We start from the raw sequence: 26,512 nt of genomic DNA on the forward strand, positions 1-26,512 counted from the left end.
TTGTTTTAATTAACAAAAATGCAAAAAAAAAAAAAGAATCGTTCTTCATTACATCTTGTAGAAAGCATGTTGATTGGTTACAAATAAATTTCATGTGTTACTATCACAATCATTCTTTATACTTCCTTCATATTGAATTGTACATTTTAAATAAAAAATCTTTATGTATTTTACCATCAATGTACCGTCATTCTCATTTAGCTATAATTATTTAAACGTGCTTTTATCTAGAATCATTTGTATTTAAAGACACAACCACCTACTGGCGTTCATTAGCTATTTCTATAAACCTCCAATAATTACCCTTTTATAGCATATTCCCTTTTTTTCCCCAACTCACTATTTAAGGTTTATATCTGATTGCTTTTACCAATGCCAACACATGTAGAAATCATTAAACATTATCCATTAACATTTCCTTATTGTTATTGTAATTATCTAACAAAAAAGATTTTTTTTACTATTTATATCACATCTCCTCCCCTCCGACCCAAGAAAAATTACATCTTTATAATAAAATCTAAACAAAAATTTGTTGGTAAAGTTTATAAATACCCAAGATAAATTACATCTTTCTAACAAAATCTAAACAAAAATGTATTAGTGAAATTGATACCTCTTTTTCCCAGGTCCCAATTTACAGTTTATATCCAAATTGTTTTTACTAGTTAAAATTGTTATTTCATTATTATTATCATAATGAGTTATTTGTTAAACATTTTTTTAAAAAGCATTCTAAAAGTGTCTACAAATTCCTACTTATTAATCACCAAAGCTTAACTAAGTTTTTAATTATCAACCTTCATTATCAGCCTGTGTCTTTCCAGTAACAAAACAATCTTATCTCTTTAGCTAATTCTTGCATCAATTCTCTTATAAACTTCTTTATTAGATTTTTAAAGACTTCTCTCCACACCTTTTTGCTTGAAAGATCTCTCATATAGTCTCGTTGCCCTTGAACTGGTATTAAAATTAACATGTCTTTGATTATCAGATGTCTTTCTAAAGCTGTTTCTCTTCTTAATTCCATCATCAAATCCATATCTTGACAAGAAGGGTAGAGCTCCAGATAATCAAGTATATAATAATAATCAGGTTCACTTTTCCATGTTCCCTTCTTTCCACTTTCACTCATGAGTGCTCTATTATTAGGTTCATCTGTTATCTTGTCTTCATCTTCTATATCTTCATTCTCTTCTTTAATTTTTGGGGCTCCAGCCCCTTCATCTTTTGTTGTGCCAGCCAATAGTCTATCCAACTTCTTATCAAATCTCTCAAATCCTTCCAATATATTTAGAATTCCATCCAAAAAATCTTGGAAATTTTAGATTTCTTCATCTGTATATAAATACATTTTTCCAAAAAGAGAAGAAAAAGTCTAAAATCCCCTGCCACTCTCGCCTTCAATGTCCCTTTTATGTATAAAAATACTTTTGTTTTGAATTTGCTTAAGCACAAGATTCTTTTAATTTTTTCAAAAAAGGGAGGGTTCTAGCTTTTCTTTTCCTTCCCTTGCCCAAAATATTTCACAAAGACACCTGCAAAGGAACAGTCCGTGTCTTTGAGTTGTTATCAGTCTCTGCAGATAACCTGCAAACCCTCTAGTTGCAACGTCAGTAGAATCACGGAAAATAGAACAAAGGATACATTGTTTCAAAAAAGAAAAAAAGACCAAGTTTTGGCTTCCGAATGGCAGATTCAACTTTCTCTTATTCGTTTCAGACTTAAAGAAAGCAAAAATCTCTAAGTGTCCTTAATAAAATTTTATAAACAGTAGAAGGAGGATTATTAAAATAAAAAAGATTTTAGATCAACCAAAAAGTAAAGTAGCAAAGAATAGGAGAAGAAAACAATTCATTCACTTAAGAGGAGAAACGGGAAGCATTACAATCACTTCAATCCACAAAGCATTATTACATAGAAAAAGGGAAAAAAACTTCCTAAGGCAGTCCAATAAAGATAAATTTCACCGCTTTATTCTTTTGCTTAAAGGACTAATTTATCTTTTTTTAAAAATTCTTTGGGCAATCATTCTCAAAGAAAAAATCTCACCAGCTGGACTCACTTTCACTGCCTTCTTTCTGGAGCCGTCTCTGACTTTGTCAGCCTGGGGGCTGTCTGTTTACCGCCAGCTTGGAGAACTTCCCTTGGGTCAATCAGGGACTCTGCGGTGCCCCTGAGACCAGCAAGGATTTGTCTCCCTGTCACCGTCTCTTTGGGACGGTTTAGGTCCATATGGACCATGCAGCGGTAAAAGAATCAACGGGGGTCTCGGACTGTCGAAACCGCACGTTATGTCATCGCGACATCTGGCTCTTCTCCATATAGAATTACTTCTGAGTACTTCTTTATTGTTGTTCTCTTTTAGCAAACTCTTGACAGGCTAAACCAACTATCTGAATAAGTATTAGATGTACTTTGTGAGCTGTTAAATGGATCCACCTTTGCCTTCTTCCTGCCTATCAAACATTCCAAGCTCTGCTGTCTCTTTACCCTCTGGGAAATAGTGTCTCCTACATTCCATCACATGTTCTGAGGTGAGAATGGCAACACAGAGGTTAAAAATATTACATTAAATCCAATAAAAATAAAAATAAAAAAATAAAATAAAAAAAAATCATTAGCCAGATTTTTAATGAATTCTATTGTACAGAATTAAAACCATGGTCAGGTGGCATTTTATGGAATCTCTATAAAAATATAATTGTAGAGAGGGTTGGATTAAAAACAGATTTCTGTGGACTCATACAAATTGATGGAACTTAAGGAATGCATGTCTGAATACAGGTGAGTGTAATTTAATAGCCACAAAATCTAGCAATTGTTTATACATAAATGATACAAACCTTAAACATATTACATATTTGAAAGATTGCACTTTTTATTTATAGAATAGTGAACTATTTCTCTGCTCATACGCATTTTTTCAACAACTAGATTACCCCTTCAAAAGAGTCAATTATCATCTGGTGGCGCAAAATTGTCTGTATTCACTGTTCTTTCAATGGCACAAGAACATAAAAATCAATCATTTAAAGAACCACTGTTCATACTTTATTTTCAAAGAATATTTCATACTATTCTTCACTGTAATCTTCAAATACTATTACATTTTACAATTAAATTGAAATCATCAAAATAATTACTGCTAAACAGGTCAATTCAAATAAATCACAGCTATTTTGCATAATATGAAACTAGATGTGCATCTTCAGATATGTCACGTACATCTAAAACCAGAATGTTACTTCTTACCAGTGACATCCTGGAGGTACAAGTTTACTCAATTCTTCAAGAGATTTTTCAGAACGATATTCCTGCAAATACAAAGCATGAAATTAGAGACCAGACTTTGATATATGCACAAGATTTGTGAATGTCTGTACTTCTGTAGTTGATCTGGTATTTTCCCCATGTGCAAAATTATTAACTGATTTTTCCCCCTAATGGCCAGTAATTAAATTTTCAGCACAAAACTTAATTTTGTAGTGGATCTTCCCAGGCCAGCCTAATCATAGGACAGCATGTGACTTTTTTATGGCAGCTGGCTGCCCTCTTTGGAGCAATCAATGTGACTGGTTATGGAGTGAACTGCCCAGCTCATCCCAAGTGATTTACACTGATTTCTCCAGTCCAGAAAACTCTTCCACAATTTGGGTAAAGAGGTCAGTAGACTGCATCACTGAATGCTATTACTGCTTCCAAAAGATCAGTCATGATTAATTTTAATTACTTGACAAGAACTATGGTCATTGTTAGCATTCCATGGCATAATCAAGAAATGAAAAGTTTTGTGTAGCACTAGTATCCTGTGTAGTTTCTTATACAGTGGATATTACTACAACCTGTATTACATGCCTATTAGCAAAAGTGGTATCTGTTGATTATCAAGTGTTGATAAACATCATACATTTGCATTAACTATGGAAATAAAAAGATGCTGCATAGAAAACTGCTATAGGATGAATTTCTCATGAAAAAAAAAAGAATGATCCTAAACTGAGGATTAGTCTTCCAATTCCCAAATATTCTCATTGTTAAATTTTATTATCCAATTTGGGGCTAGAATGGAACCCCTGAGAATCCAAGCTATATTTTTCAGTTTTGATTAGAATGTACTTTTTTAATGCTGTTATAATTTTGAACGATCATTAAACGAACTGCTGTAAATCGAGGACTACCTGTATACGTATGTATAATATGTCTCTGTCTCTGTTTCTCTATGTATGTGTATATGTATGTATGTGTATATGTGCATGTATGTATGTATGATGCATGTATATGAGTGATTAAGATTTACATCAATAATCTGAATCAAAAAAAGTATATCAATATTTTCCCAATTGTGAGACAACATATTTATCAATAGATTGCAAAAGGAAATTCTTCTTTGTGAGACATTTCTTTACTTCAGCAAGCAAAATGTTATTACGGGATCAGTAAATTTAGTCCCTCCTTTCCTGTATTCTCTACGATATATATTTCTATTTTGAATCAGAGATATAAACACATTAAAGGGAAGGAAAATAGGAAAAGAATCAACCTACAAATAAACTCTTAAATGTTTTAATTGCCATAGCGATTGTAAATACATAGCAAATAATGACTGGAAAGAAGCAAATGAGAAATTCTTACCTGAACGAAGGCAACTGTAACAACAATAAGTATTGCCTGTATGAAAGATGATAAATGCTACTTATAATATATATTTTAGCATCTAAGTAAATATGCACGTTGCTGTATTTTTCGAAGTATAAGACGCACCTTTTTCCCTTAAAAAAGAGGCTGAAAATCTGGCTGCGTCTTATACATTGACTACAGAATTTTTTGCCTCCCGAAACCCAACCCCCTTCACCAAAATGGCTGTGCATACCCTTTAGGAAGCTTTTAGAGAACTCCTGGGGGTTGGGGAGGGCAGAAATGAGCAAAAAAACGGCCCATTCTTTGCTCAATTTTACCCCTCCCCAGCCCCCAGGAGCACTCTATAAGCTTTCTGAAGGATATACATGCCATTTTTAAATGAAAAACAGGCCGTTTTAGGGAGGTTTGCAGAGTGCAAAAATGATTTTTTAAATTTTCCTCTTCAAAACCTTGCTGCGTCTTATATTCCGGTGCGTCTTATACTCTGAAAAATATGGTAAATACTATCCAGAAGATATTAGAAACCAAATTTAAAAAGCAGGCAACTTCAGTTACAATTTCAGTTAGTATCCCATTATTACTGAATCAAGTGAAAAAATTAATTACATTGTCATTATGTAAAAGAACAGAAAACGTAATGAATTAATTCTGGGATCTTTTAGACTACATCATTATTCACATGATTTTTTTTTGGTTAAGTCTCTCAGACTTATCACCATTTCAAATATATTTAAGTTTTCTCCAATATGTCTAATAGTATTCTTACACAAAAGACAAAGTTGGGGACATGTCATGGATGTATACTTTGAAAACCAAAAACATTTTCCAATATTTTATTGTTTGCCAATATCCAGATGAAGATTTGTTTTCTTATCTAGTATTATTCAAAAGGAAAAAAAACTGAACAAATGAAAAACATACAAATTTTCTCCTTTTATACCATCTATTTCTTAAGCTTACATACTGTAATTTAGTAAGATTTAATTCCAAACATTGCTACTATGCAAAACAATCATACATGAAGCATTCCATGGTGATTCCTGATAATCTGTTCAGACTGAAAGCTCTTCATCCAGGCATAGGCAGAAGTATTAAGGGAGAGGCAAAATAAGTAAAAGTTGGTATCTACTTATGCCAACTAAAAGAAGGAAGGGAAGTGAAGGTTATAAGAAGACGAGGAAGGCTGGTCGGATAGCCATGCCAATCTCCTTAGCTTCAGTTATATCATAACACATTCTCTTTAGGCTTCTTTTTTAATCTTTCCTTAGTTGCTGCTAAAATCTTTGGGTAGGCAGAGAAAGAAAAGTGCTGAGAAAAGTGGAAGGTGGGATAAACACATCAATTAGAAACTACATATATGAAGCCATGGTAAGGAAGGCAGAAGGCAAGACTGGAAATATTTGGCCCCAATGGGCCAGTTCAATATGCTGCACTTAAAGACATCAGCAACAGTGGCTAATGGAAAATAGTGTACAGGTAGTCCTAAAGTTGAGAATGTAATGGAGGCTATAGGGGGCTTGAGGACGGCTTCGGTGATGAAAAAGAAGGGCCAGACGGCTGCGCACACCCCTCCGGGCCGTCTTTCTTGCTGTCAAAGTGCTTGAGAATTGTGTCCCTGTAGGCTTCAGCAGCTCTTTACGAAAAGCCTTTGCCAGTAGAAACAGATCTTTGAAACAGTTCCTACCGGCAAAGGCTTTTTGCAAAGTGCTGCTGAAGCCTATAGGGACACAATCTTCCTGCAGGCTTTAGCAAGGAAACTGCAAACGGAGGGAAGGCCTGAAGGATGGAAGCCTTTCCTCCATTTGCAAATGTCCAGGCCTCAATTCACCGAGATCACATGAGATCAATAGCACGTGGTCTCGTGCTATTGATCTCGTGGTACATTACACCTCGGTTCTCTATGAATGCACCTAAAACCTGAAGCAACGAAGTAGGCAAAGAAACCACGATAAAGAGATCTTCGCAACATAAGTGAGTCTCCACAGGTAGAATGCCTGTGAAGACTTGGCAGGAAAAGTGAAGATGCAGGGCGAATATTGCAGAGCCTCTGCGGTCGTTCGGGCAAACAATTGCCATGATGCTACAATATTTGTAATTTCGGGACTTGTTCGTAAATGCTAGGAGGTGCTTATTACGTTCTCTAAACATTCCGAACATTCTCTAAAGGAACACTCGTAATCCGGGGATTACCTGTACTGCCAAAATGAGGCAGGCAATCAGGCTAATACAGTCAATGCAGAGAAGGGGAAATATAGGTAAAATACATAAGCCTTCCCTATCCCATAAGTTCTAGAATTGATTTAAACTATATTCAAATATTATTTCCATTTTAACAGGTGTTTAAGTTAACAGTACCTTAGTATCTTAGAGAATCAGTTAATTTTTTTTGGGGGGGGGGGGGGAGAAGAGAACAAGAACAATATGACCAACAATATGAACTACTGTATAGCTCCATACAATCAATATATCACTGATCAAAGGAAGAATATAGTTACATGAGAAGAAATGTAGATGCACAGAGAATTGTATCTCTTTAAATTTCAAGACCTTACAATGGGAACAATATACAATTTTTTTAATATATTTAGTAATAATCAATGATTTGGAATTTTTTTGCCATGTATACAATCCAAAAGCTTACAAAAAAAGGCATCCGTAAAATTTCAGATGTATTGTTCAATCTTAATATATATATGGTCTTTAATTACAGAGAAAACTGAGCAGACGCCATTTCTTAAAACTAGTTAAAATGCATGTTTCAGTAAAATACATTGTGTGGACAAAGCTATTAGAGATGGCAAGCAATGCAAAGCAATTTCATTTGATCTAAAGCAAATAACTTTTAAAAAATCGCTGAGAATATCTAAATACATACATACAGAGGGCTGTGTTTATTTAAGCATGGACCTGAAGCGGTGGCCCTCTAGATGTTAGTAGAACTACATTTCTCATTATTTATAACCATTGACCATGATGGATAGTGTTTATCATAGGCTCTATACCCTTCATTTAAATGCGAAATGACAATCTTACCACAGTGATACTGACGGCATCATCAAATTGATGCATTATAACACTGATGACTGCAGAAGCCAGGAGAAGCATAATCAGAGGATTTTTAAACTACAGAGAAAAGGGAGGAAAAAAGACAGAAACATCTTAGAATAATAAAGAAAATTCCTTTACCTATTACATTTAGTGACTGCTCAAAGTTACAATGGCACTGAGATGGTGACTAAGGAGAGTTTTTTACACTTAAGACAATTACAGCATCCCCATGGTTACATAATCAAAATTCAAAACGCTTGGCAAAAAATTCATATTTATTACAGTTGCAGTGTTCCGGGATCATGTGATCACTTTTTGTGATTTGTAACAAGTAGTCAATTCAATTAATAATCATGTTACTAACTTAACAACTGCACTGATTCATTCAACAACCATGGCAAGAAAGGTCGTAAAATGGGGCAACATTCACTTAACAAATGTCTCTCCTAGCAACAAAAAATTTGGTTTCAATTGTATTCATAAGTCAATGACAACTTGTATGCATTTTTGTTATTAATCAGAATTTCATTTAGAAATATAATCATCACAAATATTGTGTAAATATTTATTTAAATAAGGTTTGAAAGAAGAGGAGAAAAAAAATCCAAAGAGTTCAATCCTAAAGTAATCTGAGTAGTGGGTGGAAACTATCTTGGAAGATTAACTCAGCTGGAATACCTTTCTCTATTTACCACCGTCATACTACTACATCATAAGCTGATTTTGATCCCATCTTTTCTTAGCTTGCATGAAGGTAGCTCATTTGGGTACTTAAAATAATAAAAGTGTTCTTGGAAAAGATTCTTACCTGAGAAATATATTTTTTCCATAGTGGTTCATCTTCAGTAATATCAAATTCATTCCAACCATGAAATGCCCTTCTATGGCAAACTTCACAATTTTTCAAGCCATTCTGAATATCAGCCTTCAAAATATATAGAGATATGTATTTTAAGAGATGTATTCAATCTAAACATTCATGTGAATGTATTCTTTCTGTACAATCAAATAGTAAAATCCCATAAAAGCCATACTGTCTGAATACTATACCTGGGTAAAAGCCTTTTATTTAATCTTTTTTCATAATTCTGTACTTTAAGAATCAGAATGATACAGTAGAAGTTCTATTATTAAAACAATGAAGACTTATTCCTGAATTGCTGGGTTTTTACTAACAAAAATATTTAATGTTCACTTTCTTCTACTAGACTGGATTTCGGCAACCCGCTGCTCTGGACCCACATGTGGCTCTTTGACCCCTCTCCTGTGGCACCCTGCTGACTCGGTCGTGAAACCTGCAACCTGCTCTCCTCTTAGAGGTACTGGCCCAACACCTCACTAACATGAAGACTGGCAGGGTGGGAATGGGATCCAGGAAGAGCGTACGACGGAAAGGGAGACAGGCCCGCAGCTGAGAAGAGAGCAGGAGCTGCAGTGGAAGCTTCCCTGAAGACGACCCTCTTACTCCTTCTCCTCAAGTGACACACTGGCTGGCTGTTGCAGGGTCAGGAGGGCGCACACGAGTAGGAATACCCTCCTGAAGTTAGTGGCTGAGGTTGGCCACTAAGTGCAGCGAAGGCGCGTGAAGCAGTGGGTTGACCAGCTGACAGGTGAGGATCTTTGGCGAGGGCATCCAGCTTTCTCCAAGTCTGATCCCCGGAGTGGGTGAGTGAGGTTCGGGGTGACCAGCTCCCTTTTCCCGCTCCCCTGAGCTTCTTTATTCCTCCAGCTGAGTGGTGCTGGCAATGGCGTTGATTGAAAAGCCTCCTCCAGACAGCGAAAATCCTCTATAAAGCCGCTCAGAGGACGCTTTTCAATCAATGCCGCCAGTGGCACTGCTCATATGAGAGAGAGAGAGAAAGAGAGGGAAGTAGGGGGAGAAAAAGAGAGAAATGATAAAATGATGGAAGGAGAGAATGGAAACACTTTCAGCCGGGATGCTGGCGGAGGAGCTGCTGGCGGAGAGGTAAGCTGCCCGCATAAAGACGCCGCCGGGGACCTGGCAGAATATATCCCGGCTGGAAGCGGCTGCGCTCCGGATCGCAGATCCTTATCAGAGCCTTGGACTGGAGCTATGCAAAAAGCCTGCTGGGGCAGGGGGGGGGAAGCCTGGGACTGCCCGTCCTCGCCATCGCCACCCCTTCGCCCCCGGTAGCGGTGGCTGTTGCGCTGCTGCTTCCAGCTGGGATATATTCTGCCAGGCCCTTGGCGGCGTCCCGGTACAAAGAGCGAAGGGGTGGCGGTGGCGAGGACGGGTGGTCCCAGCTTCTCTCCCCCCCCCCACTGCCCAAGAAGGCTTCTTGCACAGCTCCAGCCTGAGGCTGTGATGAGGATCCGTGGTCCAGAGCGCTGCCGCTTCCAGCCGGGATATATTCTGCCAGGCCCTCAGTGGTGTCTTTATGCGGGTAGCTCACCTCCTCACCAGGAACTCCTCTGCCAGCATCCTGGCTGGAAGCAGAAGCACAACAGCCGCTGTTGGGGAAGGGACAAAGGGGTGGCAGTCCCCCGTTCTCGCCACCGCCACCCCTGGTAAGAGTAACTCTTGCGCTGCTGCTTCCAGCCGGGATGCTGGAGGAGCTGCTGGCGTGGAGGTGAGCTACCTGTATAAAGACGCTGCCAAGGGCCTGGCAGAATATATCCCGGCTGGAAGCAGCAGCGCTTCGGACTGTGGATCCTCACCAGAGCCGCTGGAGCCATGCAAGTAGCCCGCTTGGGTGAGGAGGGAGGGAAGCCCTTGCCCGTCCTTGCCACTGCCGCCCCCTCTCCCTCAGCCGCTGCCACAGTACTGCTTCTGGCTGGGATGCTGGAGCAGCCAGAAGAAGGAGAAGCTGCCGGGTGAGATGGGTGGGGTAGACATCGATTGCAAATGCTTCTGGTGCATCTGATGGAACAGGCGGAATGACTACTGGGACTTCAGGCGACGGCAGCATGGACGCAGGCAACACGTCCGGCAGTGGCAGCAGCAGCAACAGCATTCTACGGGGTGGAGGATAATGCCCAGGGGTTGCCCCATAACCCAGGTCGGGAATATGGAGCCAGGAAATGGGTCTCCCAGGGCATTGGTTGACCAAAGCACGGGCCTTCGCAAGCCGCAATAGAGACAAAGTCTGTGCGCTGGGCGGGATGCTCGCGAGGCTTGGAGCCCGGCGCCAGCCAGCTCGACCACCCCACCAAGAGAAGCGCTTTCCTCTGTTGCCTCCGAAGGCAGTGGGGCGTGGCAGACACGACTGCCGTGGATGTAAGTGGAAGGTGCTGGGTTCATTCCTTCCAAAGCGGCTGTTATATTCCTCCCTGGGGTCCGTCTCCCGGGAGGCAGAGCAAGAGCCCAGGGCTAAGCCCATCGGCCACAACCTCCATTTCCAAGAGCAGCCTGTTCAGTCGCCCCTAGTGCAGTCCGAGAGACAGCAAAGAGCCTCAGGAGGCCGGTGGAGGCTGTTTTTGCCCTCCCCAAGCTCCTTGAAAGCTTCTGAAGCCTGGGGAGAGCAAAAAATAGGGCTATCGCGGGCCAAAGGGGAGGGGGTTGCGTGCACATGCGCAGGGTGTGCGCACGGCATTACGCAAGGGGGGTCACACGCATAGCATTATGGGTATGGCACGCTCACGTATGGCCTCCTTGCGCTCCCCCCGCTTTCGGCACAGAAACCCAAAAAGTTTCGCCATTGCTGTCATAGGGCAATTGTTGGCAGAAATTCCAAAAAGAAAAGGTTAAACAAGGGAGCATTTTAGTATTTCTATCTCATCACTATATAGATTCATTCAATGGTGGGATTCAAAAAAAATTACTACTGGTTCTGTGGGCATGGCTTGGTGGGCATACTGTAAAATCTCCATTCCACCACACTGCAGGGGAAGGGTACTGCAAAATCCCCATTTCCTCCCAATCAGCTGGGACTCAGGAGGCAGATAATAGATGGGGCAGGGCCAGTCAGAGGTTGTATTTACCAGTTCTCCGAAACTCAAAATTTGCGCTACCAGTTCACCAGAATGGTCAGAACCTGCTGAATACCACCTTTGGGTTAATTCATGTACAAGTCATGTTAAACATTTGGTTCTATGTATCTAAGTAAGTATAGTTGACATCACTCAATTCTTCTATACACATGAAAGCCATTAAGTCCTGACTTTCCTACAGATATCTGAAACAAGAGAGTTATTTCAATTATTTTATGGAACACATATGTGCTAAATTCAATCTAATCTAAAGCAATCAGTCTAATTTCTTACAACGTATTGTGATGCTAGGAATTGGTTTCTTTTCAATGCATGGCTAAGTTTATTCCTATATTTGGATTATTACTGAGAAGAAAAAAGCATATGTTTTACTTTCTTTCCTATGAAAAATCCCTTGGCACACAAAACTGGCTCCAAAGCAGTTGAGAATGAAGATCTTAAGGGGATTATGACCACAATGTTAGCAGAATATATTAACAGAGACAAACAACAGCTTGAGGGGGGGGGGGGGGGATTATTGACCTGATCTATAGGATTAATTCAGCCTATGGAAGAACACATAATGTTCCAAGGGAAGTTCATGTTAAATTTCTTAGAAAAACCACAAGAGATGGGGTTCTAGGAGCTCAAAGGGGAGGATCATTAAAATATAAGGATAAAGAAATAACCATTCTTAAGCAGATCCCAAAGAAAGTAAGAGATAATAGAAGGAAATATTCCTTCTTAGCAAAAAAAATTATACAATAATGGGGTTTGGTTTAGGTGGTTGTTACCAGAAGGCATGTTGATTTTTTGGGAGGGCAGTAGAATTAGAATTAACACAGTTGCGGAAGCAGAGGCTTTCACTAAAAAACACACTGCTCTCTTAGGTGACATGGGGGATGTTACACAAGAAACAAAGGAGGATGGGGCTGAGGCTCTGCCAATGGACGGGGGGGAGGATGCGACAACTAGAAGATTCAGATCACAAAAGTGATTTGAAACATCATTGCAAATGTTGTTATAATGTACCTTTATGGAAGTGATAAAAAGCAAAATGATTGAAACATACTGATGATTTTGTGTTAAACTTAAAACTGCTAATATCTATGTAAATGTTGATAATTTTCCATTTTTTTTTGTAAAAGTTGCCAGACCTGGGGGGGCTTCTCCCCCCCGCACAATGTAGCTGTCAAAATGTTCTATAACCTTTTAACCCCTTTTTCCCTGTAAAACTTTTAAAATTAATAAAATTTAGACAACGGGAAAAAAAAACCTGGCTCCAAAGTCTGGGTACCTTCCAAAGTAAACCAAAAGCACCTGAAAGGACTGAAGAATGGAAAATCGGTCTTTTGTGGTTCCATGACAGCATCTTTGTGAATCATCATCTTCTTCTTTTAACGACCCCAAAATCTCTTGCGGGATGGAGTCTGGGCAATTGAATGGAGCTAGCAAAGTGTTTAATGGCCAGATGCCCTTCCTGTCGCCAAAGCACCTCTGTGAATGGCACTGTATTATTGTTTTTTTTTCTTTTTTGTCATTTTAAACATAATTTTATTATGCAAAGTTCCAAGATCTTCCAAAGAGAGTCCTTGGTGCTCTCCTAGCTTGGTGATTTTCTTGAAGATGTTTCATTACCAAACTAGGTAACATAATTAGTGCTAGAAGGGAGTGGAGTTTGCTCTTATTTTTATATACTAGTAACTTACCCAGTCAGTGTTGATGATTCACTTTCCAAAGTAAAACAGAAAATGTGCCCATTTAGCAAATAAAATTCATTGATTCTATTCTGATTTTTAATAATACTTGAATAAACGAACGGTGTACAGGTGAAACTCAAAAAATTAGAATATCGTGCAAAAGTTCATTTATTTCAACTTTTGCATCTCATTTAGAAACCAAGGACCCAGAATATGGAGGAAGAATGGAGAGGCCAATCAAGCACATTAATCCCATGGTCATTGAACCAGTTTTTGGTGCTTTTGGCAAAATTTGCTTTCATCAGAAAAGAGGACTTTGGACCACTGAGCAACAGGACTTTGGACCACTGTGCTTCATTAAGGTCAGGGTCTACCAGGAGATTTTGGAGCACTTCATGCTTCCTTCCACAGACGAGCTTTATGGGGATGCTGATTTCATTTTTCAGTTGCCCACACTACCAAAAGCACCAAAACCTGGTTCAATGACTGTGGGATTACTGTGCTTGATTGGCCAGCAAACTCGCCTGACTTGAACCCCATAGAGAATCTATGGGGCATTGCCAAGAGAAAGATGAGAGACATGAGACTGAACAATGCAGAAGAGCTGAAGGCCGCTATTGAAGCATCCTGGTCTTCCATAACACCTCAGCAGTGCCACAGGCTGATAGCTTCCATGCCAAGACGCATTGAGGCAGTAATTGCTGCAAAAGGGGCCCAAACCAAGCACTGAGTACATATGCATGCTTATACATTTCAGAGGTCCGATATTGTTCTATGTACAATCCTTGTTTTATTGATTGCATGTAATATTCTAATTTTCTGAGATGGTGGATTTGGGGTTTTCATGAGCTGTACGCCATAATCATCACAATTATGACAAATCACGGCTTGAACTATCTTGCTTTGCATGTAATGAGTCTTATCTCATATATAAGTTTCACCTTTTAAGTTGCATTACTGAAATAAATGAACTTTTGCACGATATTCTAATTTTTTGAGTTTCACCTGTAGATCAGTGCTGAGTGGGGAATTCTGGAAGTTGAAGTCCATGCATTTGAAACTAGTCAAAGTTGAGAAATACTGGTCTAGATTATTACATTAACAATACAAATAATAGATTAACTTGTGATTAGTATGTTTAAAAATGGTAGATGAGCACATTTGTTTAAAGCGGGTCTAGGACGACTCATTGCAGCTGACTTGCCACAGCTGACCTGCCATGGGACAACCCAACATGGGATAATTCAAAAGAGGTAGAATTGAATTGCGTCAGGCCTTTAAATTTGAACCTTCTTAATTTAGACGTCCTCAAGGCTGGATGCATATTCATTTGTCCCTCTCTTGAGTTATCCCTCATTGAATTTTTTCACTGTGAGTTGTCCTGTGGCGAGTCGGCCATGGCAACATGGCTGTGGCAAGTCAATGGCAGCAAATTATCCCATTTCTTAAAGCAGTCCTTCCCATTCCTAGATGCAATCAACAGTCCAAACTAACTGAAGTTATAGCAGTTATAGTATCAAATCTCTGTATCCAACAAGACTAAAACCACTTATAAAAACTCAAAATGGATCTGCTTTATCTATGTTTAAAGTTTAATCTAAATGTAGAAATCAGTATTTACCCATTAACTATAAAGAGGTAGTCTTTATCAATTTTTAGCAAACCAAGGCATTATTTGAGCATCATAAAGAAATAGATTAACTAGCAAATTATCAATTGATCAGACATGTGAAGTTAACAAATACTCAAGGATATTAAGAAAATGTTCTTATATATTATTATTTACCTGAAGAATGCTTGCCACTTCATTGACTGCTAATTCACTTGCTTTTTTGGAAGTTAGAACAGGAATCATTATTTCATTTTCATCCTTAGGCAGCTGTTGAAAATGTGCAACCTAAAAAACAAGGAGCTATCCATATCACCAGATACCATAGTTCAGCTGTAAGTAAGTAAGTTACAAAAAAGAATATCTAGCAAAACAAAAATTACTATCAATTGGAACTACCGTATTTTTTTGGAGTATAAGACATTCCAAAGTATAAGATGCACCTAGCTTTTGGGAAGGAAAACAAGAAAAAAAAATCTGCCTCTGCCTCCCAGTGATTTGTCACCTTGCAGGAAACAGCCTGTTTCGGTTTCAGCACAGCTTGATTAGCACAAGTAGTTGATTGTTTGTTAGATGACCTCCTGACAGCTGTTTCATGCTGCAGGGATTGCCATAGCCTATTGCTGCCTCCGTATGCCCTGTTTTCGGCCTCCACATCCCATTTTCAGCCTCCGCATCCCATTTTCGGCCTCTGCACACCCTGTTTTTGGCCCCCGCACACCCCATTTTCTGCCGATTCCCAGCATCGGGGATCAGAATGGGCAGAAAATGGGGCACGTGAGGGCTGAAAATGGGGCACATGGAGGCTGAAAACGGGATGTGGAAACCGAAAATGGGGTGTGCAGAGGCGGCAATAGGCTATAGCAATCCCTGCAGCCTGAAATAGCTGATGGTCGTGATCCAACCAACAATCAACTGCTTGTGCTAATCAGGCTGTGCTGAAGCTGAAACTTAAACACGCTGTTTGCTGTAAAGAGGCAAATTGCTGGGAGGCACAGGCCAAAGGGTGGGGGTCGGCAGGTGGACAGGGCTACATTTGGTGTATAAGACATATCCAAATTTTCACCCTCTTTTAGGGGAGGAAAAGTGTGTCTTATACTCTGAAAAATACAGTATGTGCTCCTTTTGATTTGAGTACCGATATATTATTCTATACTGAGTAAATTATCAGTATATTTTAAAAAAATTAAATCATATACAAATTGTATTTTATATGTATTTATAACAACATAAATTAAACATGCATTCTAATTAGCAATTAGTATATATTTTTTAAAATGACAAATTTAATGTATGATACAAAAAGTTTTTTCCTGTCCAGTCATGTCTAACCCTAGGAGGGAATGCACATTTCTATTTCCTAACGCAGGGAGCCATATTATCACCAAAGTGCTACCTATGTATACTTACCTGCATGCATTTGAATTGCTAAGTTGGCAAGAGCTGGGACAAAAATGGGAGCTCACCCTATCAGGTATACTTGGGTCTCATTGCCAATGTTCTGATCCATAAATACAGGGTCTTGATCACTAGGAGCAAGCTATTCCACTGATTAATTGCTCACAGAAATGTTCTCCTTATTCTAGGTTGGATCTCTCTTTAACAAGCTTCCACCCATTACTTCTTGTACCGCTCTCAGATGCTCTGGAGAATAAGTCAATCTCTTCTTTGTGACAGCTCTGCAAGTATTGGAAGACAACTATCATGTCACCCCTAATCCTTCTCTTCAATAGGCAAGGCATACCTAGCTCCCATAATCATTCATCATACAATTTGGCCTCCAAAGCCTTTTTCATGCATTATTATCTTTTCAAAAATGGGTTGGACAACCATTTAACTTGGATGTTGCAAGGCTCCTTCCTACCTAGGGCAAGGAGTTAGACTAGAAGACCTCTGAGGTCCTTTTCAACACTATTATTCCATTATCTATGACAACATGGGAACTTTTTTTTTACCAGGAGATAATTAATGGATCTTCTTGGAGATAAATTTAAGCCCTTTTGAATTGGTTAACTGGATAAATCCACTTATTTTTTTAGGGATTTTGTTATGCCTACTATGGCATGCAGCCTTAAGAAATAACCAGAAAAATCATAAAATTGCAATTATAAGAAACCACAACCTAAAGACCTCACTTAAATGTGCATACAAGATTAGGTCATCACAGAATGCTGACATAAAATTACTAAGTCATGACTTCATTTTAACATTGATTGAACTGTGGCTTTGAACACAAATCTCACTCTCACTGAAATCTCCCTCTTTAAATTAAAGCCACAGGAATAAAAAATATTTCTCAGCCGGTTTTGTATGGTGCTAAGTCAGAAAAATTACAATTTCTCTAAAGGAAATATGGCACTTGAATATGCATATTTTTCTATTCCAAATGTAAAATAACATGAAAATATCTTTGAGTAGTACATTTCTAGGCTACTAATAATTAGCACATTATTTTAATTGTACAGGTCAGTAAAGATAAAGGTAAAGGTTCCCTTCGCACATATGTGCTAGCCGTTCCCGACTCTAGGGGGTGGTGCTCCGTTTCAAAGCTGAAGAGCCAGTGTTGTCTGAAGACATCTCCGTGGTCATGTGGCCAGCATGACTAAACGGCGAAAGTGCACGGAACACTGTTACCTTCCCACCAAAGTGGTCTCTATTTTTCTACTTACATTTTTTACATGTTTTTAAACTGCTAGGTTGGCAGAAGCTGGGACAAGTAACAGGAGCTCACTCCATTATGCGGCGCTAGGAATTTGAATTATCAAACTGCCAACCTTTCTGATCAGCAAGCTCAGCGTCTTAGCTGCTGAGCCACCTTAGAATATAGATGGTAGTGAGTTGGAAATCTATCATCTTGTCTCTTAAAATGAGTTGATCTTATTTTTCATTATATTTTATTCCATCTACTATATCTGATTATTCTGAAACTCTTGTAGTTTGTTTTGCAAAAAGTAAAGTTATTATGATTGATAAATAATACAATAATGTAAATATTATTTCTATGCATCACTAGATAGATATAGATAACAAATAGTTGAGAGTTAGATGATAGTAGAGACAAGTAGATAGTATACAGATAATAGTATATAGTGCCATGATGGCGATCGTATGGCATGCGTGTCCAAAGTGGCATGCAGAGCCATGTCGCCTGGGATGCAAGGTGTCACCCATTGCTCTTCCAGGTTTCTGGTACGCATGCGTGCACAACTATCAGCTGGCCTTTGTGCATGCAGCAGTGCCAGAAACTGGAAGAGCTGGTCTTCCATTTTCACGGGTAAGCATGCGCACCAGACAGTTAATCGCCAAGCGCATGCAGGCCAGTAACTGGAAGATTAGCTGGCCAGCCTGCATGCACGTGCTGGAAACCAGAAATTCATTTTTCAGTACACCCATGCCCCCTGGGCAGTTCCTCTTCTGGGATGTGGCCCAGAGGAACATGCATATGTTCCCTTTTCGATACCAGATACTGAAAAGATTCGCCATCACTGATATAGTGGATAATAAATAGTAGGTAGCAACTGTCTATAAATAGGATAAATATAAACAGTTGATAGTAGGTAACAGATAAATAGATAGTAGATAGTATATTTCTGCCAGCGAAAAAAGGCTCCCAAGCTCCATTTTCAACTGCAACGGCCTTCTGCAACCCTCTGCAAGCAAAATCAGAGTCTGGAGGGCCACACCATTTTCGCTGGCAGAGGGACCACAGACCGGTCCTTCACTGTTTCCGGGGCAGTCCTGTGGGTCAGATCTAAGCACCGTGGGCTGGATCCAGCCCCTCGGGCATTGCGTTTGACACCTCTGCTTTAGATACTATTCCTTGTGAGTCCTACTACTAGAGAAAAGAATCTTACAATACAATAGCAAAGTTGGAAGGGACCTTGGAGGTCTTCTAGTCCAACCTCCTGCCTAGGCAGGAAACCCTATACCATTTCAGACAAATAGCTATCCAACATCATCTTAAAGACTTCCAGTGTTGGGGCCTCTGGAGGCAAGCTGTTCCACTGATTAATTGTTCTAACTGTCAGGAAATTTCTCCTCAGTTCTAAGTTGCTTCTCTCCTTGATTAGTTTCAACTCATTGCTTCTTGTTCTACCCTCAGATGCTTTGGAGAATAATTTGACTCCCTCTTCTTTGTGGTAACCCGAGATATTGGAACATTGCTATCATGTCTCCCCTAGTCCTTCTTTTCATTAAACTAGACATACCCAGTTCCTGCAACCGTTCCTCATATGTTTTAGCCTCCCCTAATCATCTTTGTTGATCTTCTCTGCACTCTTTCTAGAATCTCCACATTTTTTTTACATCGTGGCGACCAAAATTGAATGCAGTATTCCAAGTGAGGCCTTACCAAGGCATTATAAAGTGGTATTAACACTTCACGTGATCTTGATTCTATCCCTCTGTTTATGTGGCCTAGAACCGTGTTGGCTTTTTGGCAGCTGCTGCACACTTCTGGCTCATATTTAAATGGTTGTCCACTAGGACTCCAAGATCCCTCTCACAGTTACTACTATTGAGCAAGGTATCATCTATACTGTACATGTGCATTTTGTTTTTCTTGCCTAAATATAGAACCTTACTTTTTTCACCATTGAATTTCATTTTGTTAGATAGTGCCCAATGTTCAAGTTTGTCAAGATCCTTCTGTATCTTAAGCCTATCTTCTGGAGTGTTGGCTATTCCTGCCATCTTGGTGTTATCTGCAAATTTGATGAGTTCCCCATTTATCCCCTCATCCAAATCATTGATGAAGATGTTGAAGAGTAATGGGCCTAAAATAGAGCCTTGGGGTACTCCACTGCATACCTCCCTCCATGTAGATGCAGTTCCATTGAGGACTACACGTTGAGTGTGGTTAGTCAGCCAGTTACGAATCCATCTGGTGGTGATTCTGTCTAACCCACATTTTTCTACTTTGTCTAGTAGTAGGTTATGGTCTACTTTATCAAATGCCTTGCTGAAGTCCAAGTAAACTATATCGATGGCATTCCACTGGTCCACTAATTTTGTCACTTTGTCGAAGAATGCAATAAGATTAGTCTGGCATGATCTGTTTTTGACAAACCCATGTTGGCTTTTGGCTATTACTTTGTTTACTTCTAGGTGTTATCTAATTCGTTGCTTGATTATCTTTTCCAGAATCTTTCCTGGTATTGACATCAGGCTAATAGTTTCCTGGATCTTTTTTTCCCCTTTTTTGAAGATGAGAACCACATCAGCTCTTTTCTTGTTCTAGTTGCTTTATTTCCACACAAAAATACACTTTCTCTTACCAACACACACACACACACACAAAGAATGTGAGATAGAAGCTGTTGGCCTGCCTTTTTAAGCCCTCTCCCCAGCCAGGAGAGCAGTGTTAATTATAAAAGCTGTACTGAGACAGCTGGATGTAATGGTGTTTGGGGGGGTGTGTACCTGTATGTATGTATGTATGTATATACTTTTTTTTTTTTTTTTACAAATTTTCACTTGTGTTATAAGATGCTTTGTGTAGCTCATGCATGTCCAGGCATGCACTCACAGCATACTTCATAACATGGACATGCTCAAACATGCTTAAGCTGGATGGATGCTGCCTGGAAACACTATTAAAACAGTTTGCATGGACAAAGGCTACTCATTTTCTTGGTGTCAGTTCCCATGCATTTTGATGTGATTGTTTCAAGGCAAACACTGTCTATTTACAATTTACATAACGAGTCGGTTATAGACTTATTATAGGATGATTAAGTAATGACAGCATGAATATCTCACCAAAGCCAAAACAGCCATGATATATTCTGCTACATTTGTAGTGAGTGCTGTACATACGTAAGCCTCAAAGACTTAGACTTGTTAAGAAAGTACAACTGTACTTTGGTTGTAAGATTGTTCTAGACAAGGCTCGATCAATAGCAAGATGTGCTATTGATCTTAGAGCTTGGCTCAGACGAACTCGGAAGTCAATGCCATTTTGCTCTCCTGACAAGATGGTAAGAACAGAATGATCATATGACTATTACTTCTGACTGACTAATGTCACTGATTTCTCTGCTAAAAATAAAAAATAAGTTAAATACCCCAACCTGCCTTCAGCCATGAGACCAATGCCACATGACAACAATCTGCCAATACAGAAGCCAGCAGAGAACTGGAGATTAAATAAAACAGATGAAGAAGTTGCAGTGAGACAGCCAGGTACAAACAATGACAATGATCTGGATTTGAAATTTGTTCATCTGGTGAACCTCATCTCATAGTCAAAACAATCTAGTGAGAAACACAAGTTTGTCAAAATCAAAAGCATAATCAGTCAATCCTAAAGGAAATCAACGTGACTATTCTTTGGAAGGACAGATACTAAAGCTGAAACAAAATATTTTGGCCACTTAATGAGAAGGCTCACTGGAAAAGACCCTGATGTTGGGAAAGATTGAAGGCAAAAGGAGAATTAGAATAGAAGGGATCTTGGAGATCTTCTAGTCCAACCCTCTGTTCAAGCAGGGGAAGGGGATGGTTAAATAGTATCATTGATGTAATGAACATGAATTTGGGCAAGCAAGTATTTTGTTTCAGCTTCAGTATCTCTCTTTCCAAAGAATAGTCAAGCTGACATGTAATGGATACATGTCAGCTAATTAATGCTATTGCAATGGATCTGACTCTCGTGTCACTAAGACCAGTCGTGTTAAACTAGATTTCATTGAGGGCCAGATCAGCATTGTGATTGTCCTCCAAGGGCCAGGGGAAGAGGGGCATGGTCGGGGTGGTCATGGCTGACTGGGCATTGTCTGGCGATGGCCAGCTTCACGTAGGTAGTGCCTGTGGGGGATAGGCAGGGTTGGGGAGAGAATCCAGAGGTCTCTGGTGAGTGGAAGAGTAGCAGGAGGCTCATCCCGTAGAATAGATGAGGCAAAGCAGCCACAGCAGGAAACCGTCGGCCACCACACACTCGCCGCCCTTTGTGTGCAGGGATGATTTTCAGCTATAGACCACAGCCTGACAACCCCTCAGCTGGTCCACGCTGCTGCTCTGGAGCCTACTGCCACCACTGGGCTGCCCACCTAAGCAGCAGGGGGAGGCAGGGAGAGGAACAAGATGTGGGTCGCTGGACGCACTTACTCCATCTCACTGTCTGTTTTGACTTGCAGTTGGAGAGCAAGTTGCTACAATGGTCCACGCCTTTGCTGAGGTGCATCAGGTGCACCAGAGTGGCGCTTCACCAGTGGGCCCAACATAAAGTGGGGGGAGGCTGCGACGCTTCTCCGCCCACTAACAGATCCAACATGTGGCACTCATCCGGGTTTCCCCAAAGTACAGTGGATGGTTGGCTAGGAAACAGCAATAGCCAGAGGCAGAGGCGCAGGGGAGAGGCACACAGTCCAGCCCATTCTAGCCACGTAGTCTGCATCACATGGCTCCCCCTGACTCTGCCTGCTGCTACCACTGCCATGCCTGTTTCTTGGAGGGCCAACTGCGGCGCCCCTGCTGCCACATCTCCCACCCCCATGCATGCACACATACACATATATAAAAGGGCAGAGATGCTGGTGCAAGTGCAGCGCTTATTTGCAATCTGGTGGCATCCACACCGGGATTGGGGGGCTGGGCCAAGCCGACACTGGTCCAACATCTCCTGTGCACACAGCCCGGCCCATGCCATCTGAGCAGACAGGAGCAAGCTCGCTGCTTCCTGTGCACATGCACACCTGCTGGGATGGCATGGGCCAGGCCTGTGAACACTTGCACTTGCTGCTTCCTGTATGCACCTGCCCCCGCCCAGATGAAGCGACGCAGCCCCTTAGAGTTTCCAGGATGGCCGCACAAGCTAGATCCGATAACATTGCAGGCCGGACAGCTTGACACTTCTAACTTAGACAAATGCTCATCGTTTTAACTTTCATCTCATAGCTTTTCTGAATCTTACATTTAGTTCCTATAGTAGCTCTTCATCAACATAGGTTCCCTAAAAGAATCACAGAGGATACAGAAAGAGATCTTAGGCATGACCCAAGTCATACCTTAGAGAAGGAACTTCAAAATAAACCAAAAAAAACCTGCAGCAAACTATTTCTGTAATGTTGCCAAGAAGGCTGCATAGACATAAATTCATACATACTAATATAAAACTGTTTTCATGCGAATTTCCTGTTCAACCTAATTCTGTTTACATTCCTATAGACAACAGCTTCAGTATACTTACAATTCATCAGACATATTGCTTTCAATCACAAACGCTTTCTAATTCTTGTTACTCCCAAACAAAAGTTTGATAAAATGATATTACTAATTTGGTGTTCAGCACCTTTTCTAGTAACATGATTGCTGAGTTATCCTTTAACCAAATAAGTTATCACATAAGTGTTAAACTTCCAGAAGATTTGATAATTTTATTTTAATTAAACTACTTCCAAGTACATAAAAGGGGTAAAAATTCCATTCTTATCATTTCTAATGTTACCACCATCTTGTTGCTGGGGAACATAATCATTATTCTTCCCACCAACTAAGATTTCTATGTGCCTATGTGTTCTAATATATCCAATTAGGATAGGCAACAGAGATGGGTTGCTCCCGGTTCGGACAAACCGGTAGTGGTAATTGGGCCTGGGTCGCCGAATTGATAGTGATGGCTGGCCAACACTCACCCTGCTTCTCCTTCGCCACGTGTATCCACAGAACTGTCTCTTCCTGCCTACACACAGGTAAGCATTCACACTAGCCTAACCCCTCCTCCCCACCGGTCAGTGTCTCCTGAAGCCGCTGCCATTGCAGCTGTTCCTCCCCCTTGGAGCTCCAAGCAGCGGGCAGGGCAGCAGGAGTGAGTTCTCAATACTTTTTCCACTGGCAGGAAAAAATGCTGCGGGGGATCCTCGCTCACCTTTCGCCAGCTGCCTGGAGCTCCACGCGGCGGGAAGACGGAGGACGGTGAATTCCAAGAGGCAGGTTTGCAAACAAGGTGCAAAGCAGCTCTCAAAGAGAATGAAGCAGGCATGGTGCACCCAGAGCCGCTACTTCTTTACAGCAGCTGAGGACGGAAGAAGTTCCTTTTCCATCCTCGGCGGTTGCAAAGTAGTGCCGGCTCTGGTTGCACCACACCTGCTTCATTCTCCAGCCCCTCTCCTTCCCTCGCTTGGCTGTTACTGCCAGGGTTAAGCAGAGACAAGAGGATGTGCAAAGGGGCGTTCCTTTTTGCCCTTGGTGGTGAGAGCTGCTTTATCACGTGCCTTTCTTTCTCCGGTCCCTCTCCTTCCCTCACTTGCACTGGTGGTAGCAGCCAAGCAAGGGAAGGAGGTGCGCGATAAAGCAGCCCCCGCCACCAAGGGCAAAGGTGAGTGCCCCTCCGGGCATCCTCTTGTCTCTGCTTAACCCCTGCTGTCATTTATTCAGTCCTTGTGACCAGGCAATGCAGGGGAGGAGCGGGAAGAAAAGCAGCAGGAGGCAGGTGGGCAAACAGAGAGAGAGAGAGAGAGAGAGAGAGAGAGGGAAGAAAAACTTGCCCACCTACGTGCTGTCTTCACCCAGGAAGGCGGCGCGGGCACTGCTACAACATGCATATTGCTGCGCCCACCCCAACGAGTGAAGGAGACACCGGTCACAAACCTCCCACCCATGTTCAAACCAGCCCACCTCCTCTCTTCCCGCACAGGCTCTCTGGAGGGGAAGGGAGGTCTCTCCCAAGACCGGCTTCTTTCCTGTCCTTCTGCAGCATCAGTCTGTAGGGGACAGCCACAGACCGTTTGGTGCTGAGGGTTAGGGTGGAAAATGAGGCTTCTTTGCCAGCCTCCCAGCTGGCAAAACAGAAATTTTCACCGGCGTGGCTAGGTAGGGGGCATGTGACTGAGTGGGCATGGGCGTGATGTCAAGTTGGCCACACCCACTCAATCACATGCCCCCCACCTAGCCATGCCCACCAAATAGGTAGTAAAAAATTTAGAACGCACCACTGATAGGCAGGTATTCTAAAACATCAGCAATGGTATAGCAATAACAATGACAATTTGGGTAGAGAAAACGCAGTAACCAAGAAGCATCACATAGAATACACAGAAATGTGAAGGAACTAATACCTTTATACTACACCATATACCACAAGGTCTGTTCTCCAAGCTTGTGGGTTTGTTTCCGAATGTTTTATTACCAGGCTAGGTAACATCTTCAGCAGGGTTTAGGGAATGTCATCAGTGTTCTTCTGATGACATCCCCTAAACCCCATTGAAGATGTTACCTAGCCTGGTAACAAAATGTTCAGAAACCAACCCACAAGCTCAGAGAATAAACCTTCACCCTCATCTTTTCAATTTCTTCAATGTATGACTAGAGTATGTAATTAGTGAATACAAATACCACAGGACTTTTTATGGCACTTATTTGAAAAATATCTAAAAAGGAGGTGAGTGAGAGGGGACATGACAATGAAATTCAACCCTGCAAATATCAAGATAGATGTAATCATCCAGCAGATGGCCTTCAGAGGCAGTCATACTACCATCAAGATTAAAAGCCATTTAACTCTTATGTCTTCCCTGAATTGGTCCAATTTTGGTACCAACTTTCACACTACACCTTAAGCAGGGGTCTGCAACCTTAAACACTGGAAGAGCCATTTGGACCCTCCCTCCTTATCATGTCTGTTTTTCTCTTTTTCCTCTCCCTTTTTCTTTTCTTTTTCTTTCTTTCATTTGTTTCCCTCTCTCATTCTTTCGCTCCACCTTTCTCTCATTTCTCTCTCTCTCCCTTTACTCTCTCAGTTGTTTCTGTTTCCTTTCTCATTATCTCCATCATTTTCTCATTTCTCTCTTCACCCCTTCACCCCTCTCTCTTTCTTGTCGCCCAGAGGATGCTTTTCAATCAGCACTGGTGGCACTGCTCAGCTGGAGGAGTAAAGAAGCCCAGGTCAGTGGGAAAAGGGCCCCACTGAACCTCATAAAAAGACTCTCCAAAACACTACGAAAGCAACAAATTAATACAGAGAGAAGATTATAGACCCAAAAGTGAAACAAACTTTTAATGGAAAACTCTGAAACTTTAAAATATAGAAAATCCAGACCAAAATTTGTAGTAGTGTGAAAAAGATTTAATTTGTGGATAAATTTGTGTGATTATTGCAAGAAATCATATTTAAAAAAGGAATTTAATTTTTTTTCCTTCAATTTTTTTGACAGTCAGCTGCTTTCTTCGCTTTGTTTAATGCTGGAACTTTGAATGGGGACGCCATTGACTGGTGAAAGAAGATATTATACTAATACAAGGTTGGAAATGACCTTGACAAGTGAGGGTTAATTGATTAATTGATAACGCAAGAAAAACAAAGATGAGAACAAAGGAAATAGAAAAAGGTAAACAATACCTGGAAGGCCTTTCTGTTTTGGCGCCATATCTACTGATTTTTTGGCAGCTTGCAAGTACTGAGTGAGCCTTTTGAAGATTCTTAAGACAAGGTGGATTATAATTAACAATATCCTTGAACATTTGATTCTGTGGATTAAAGACATTTGGGGAAATTTGGTAGATCAATTTGTATTACTAAAACTATTTGGTTGAACACTCTACGAGTTAAAAAGGAAAGAAGAAAAATTAATCAAGATTTTAAAATTTG

The 26,512-nt window shown here is 40.7% G+C and overlaps 1 protein-coding gene across 6 annotated transcripts in view; it reads right to left on the reverse strand.

Annotated features, from left to right (window-relative positions):
• ATP2C1 (ATPase secretory pathway Ca2+ transporting 1) overlaps positions 1–26,512 on the reverse strand; it is a gene marked incomplete at its 3' end in the record, with an annotated part of 75,480 nt that overhangs the window by 43,245 nt on the left and 5,723 nt on the right. For all 6 annotated transcript variants that reach the window (XR_014176805.1, XM_081971072.1, XM_081971074.1 and 3 more), the window contains 5 exons: positions 15,106–15,216; positions 8,498–8,614; positions 7,675–7,764; positions 4,636–4,671; positions 3,256–3,317 (listed from right to left, as the gene is read on the reverse strand). Coding sequence is in view for 5 of the 6 variants with exons in the window: in XM_081971072.1 (XP_081827198.1) it covers positions 3,256–3,317; positions 4,636–4,671; positions 7,675–7,764; positions 8,498–8,614; positions 15,106–15,216 (416 nt within the window). The remainder of the gene's footprint in view (positions 1–3,255; positions 3,318–4,635; positions 4,672–7,674; positions 7,765–8,497; positions 8,615–15,105; positions 15,217–26,512) is intronic.

Source organism: Natrix helvetica (genome assembly GCF_964273705.1).
Source record: "Natrix helvetica genome assembly, chromosome: Z".
Taxonomy (NCBI): domain Eukaryota; kingdom Metazoa; phylum Chordata; class Lepidosauria; order Squamata; family Natricidae; genus Natrix; species Natrix helvetica.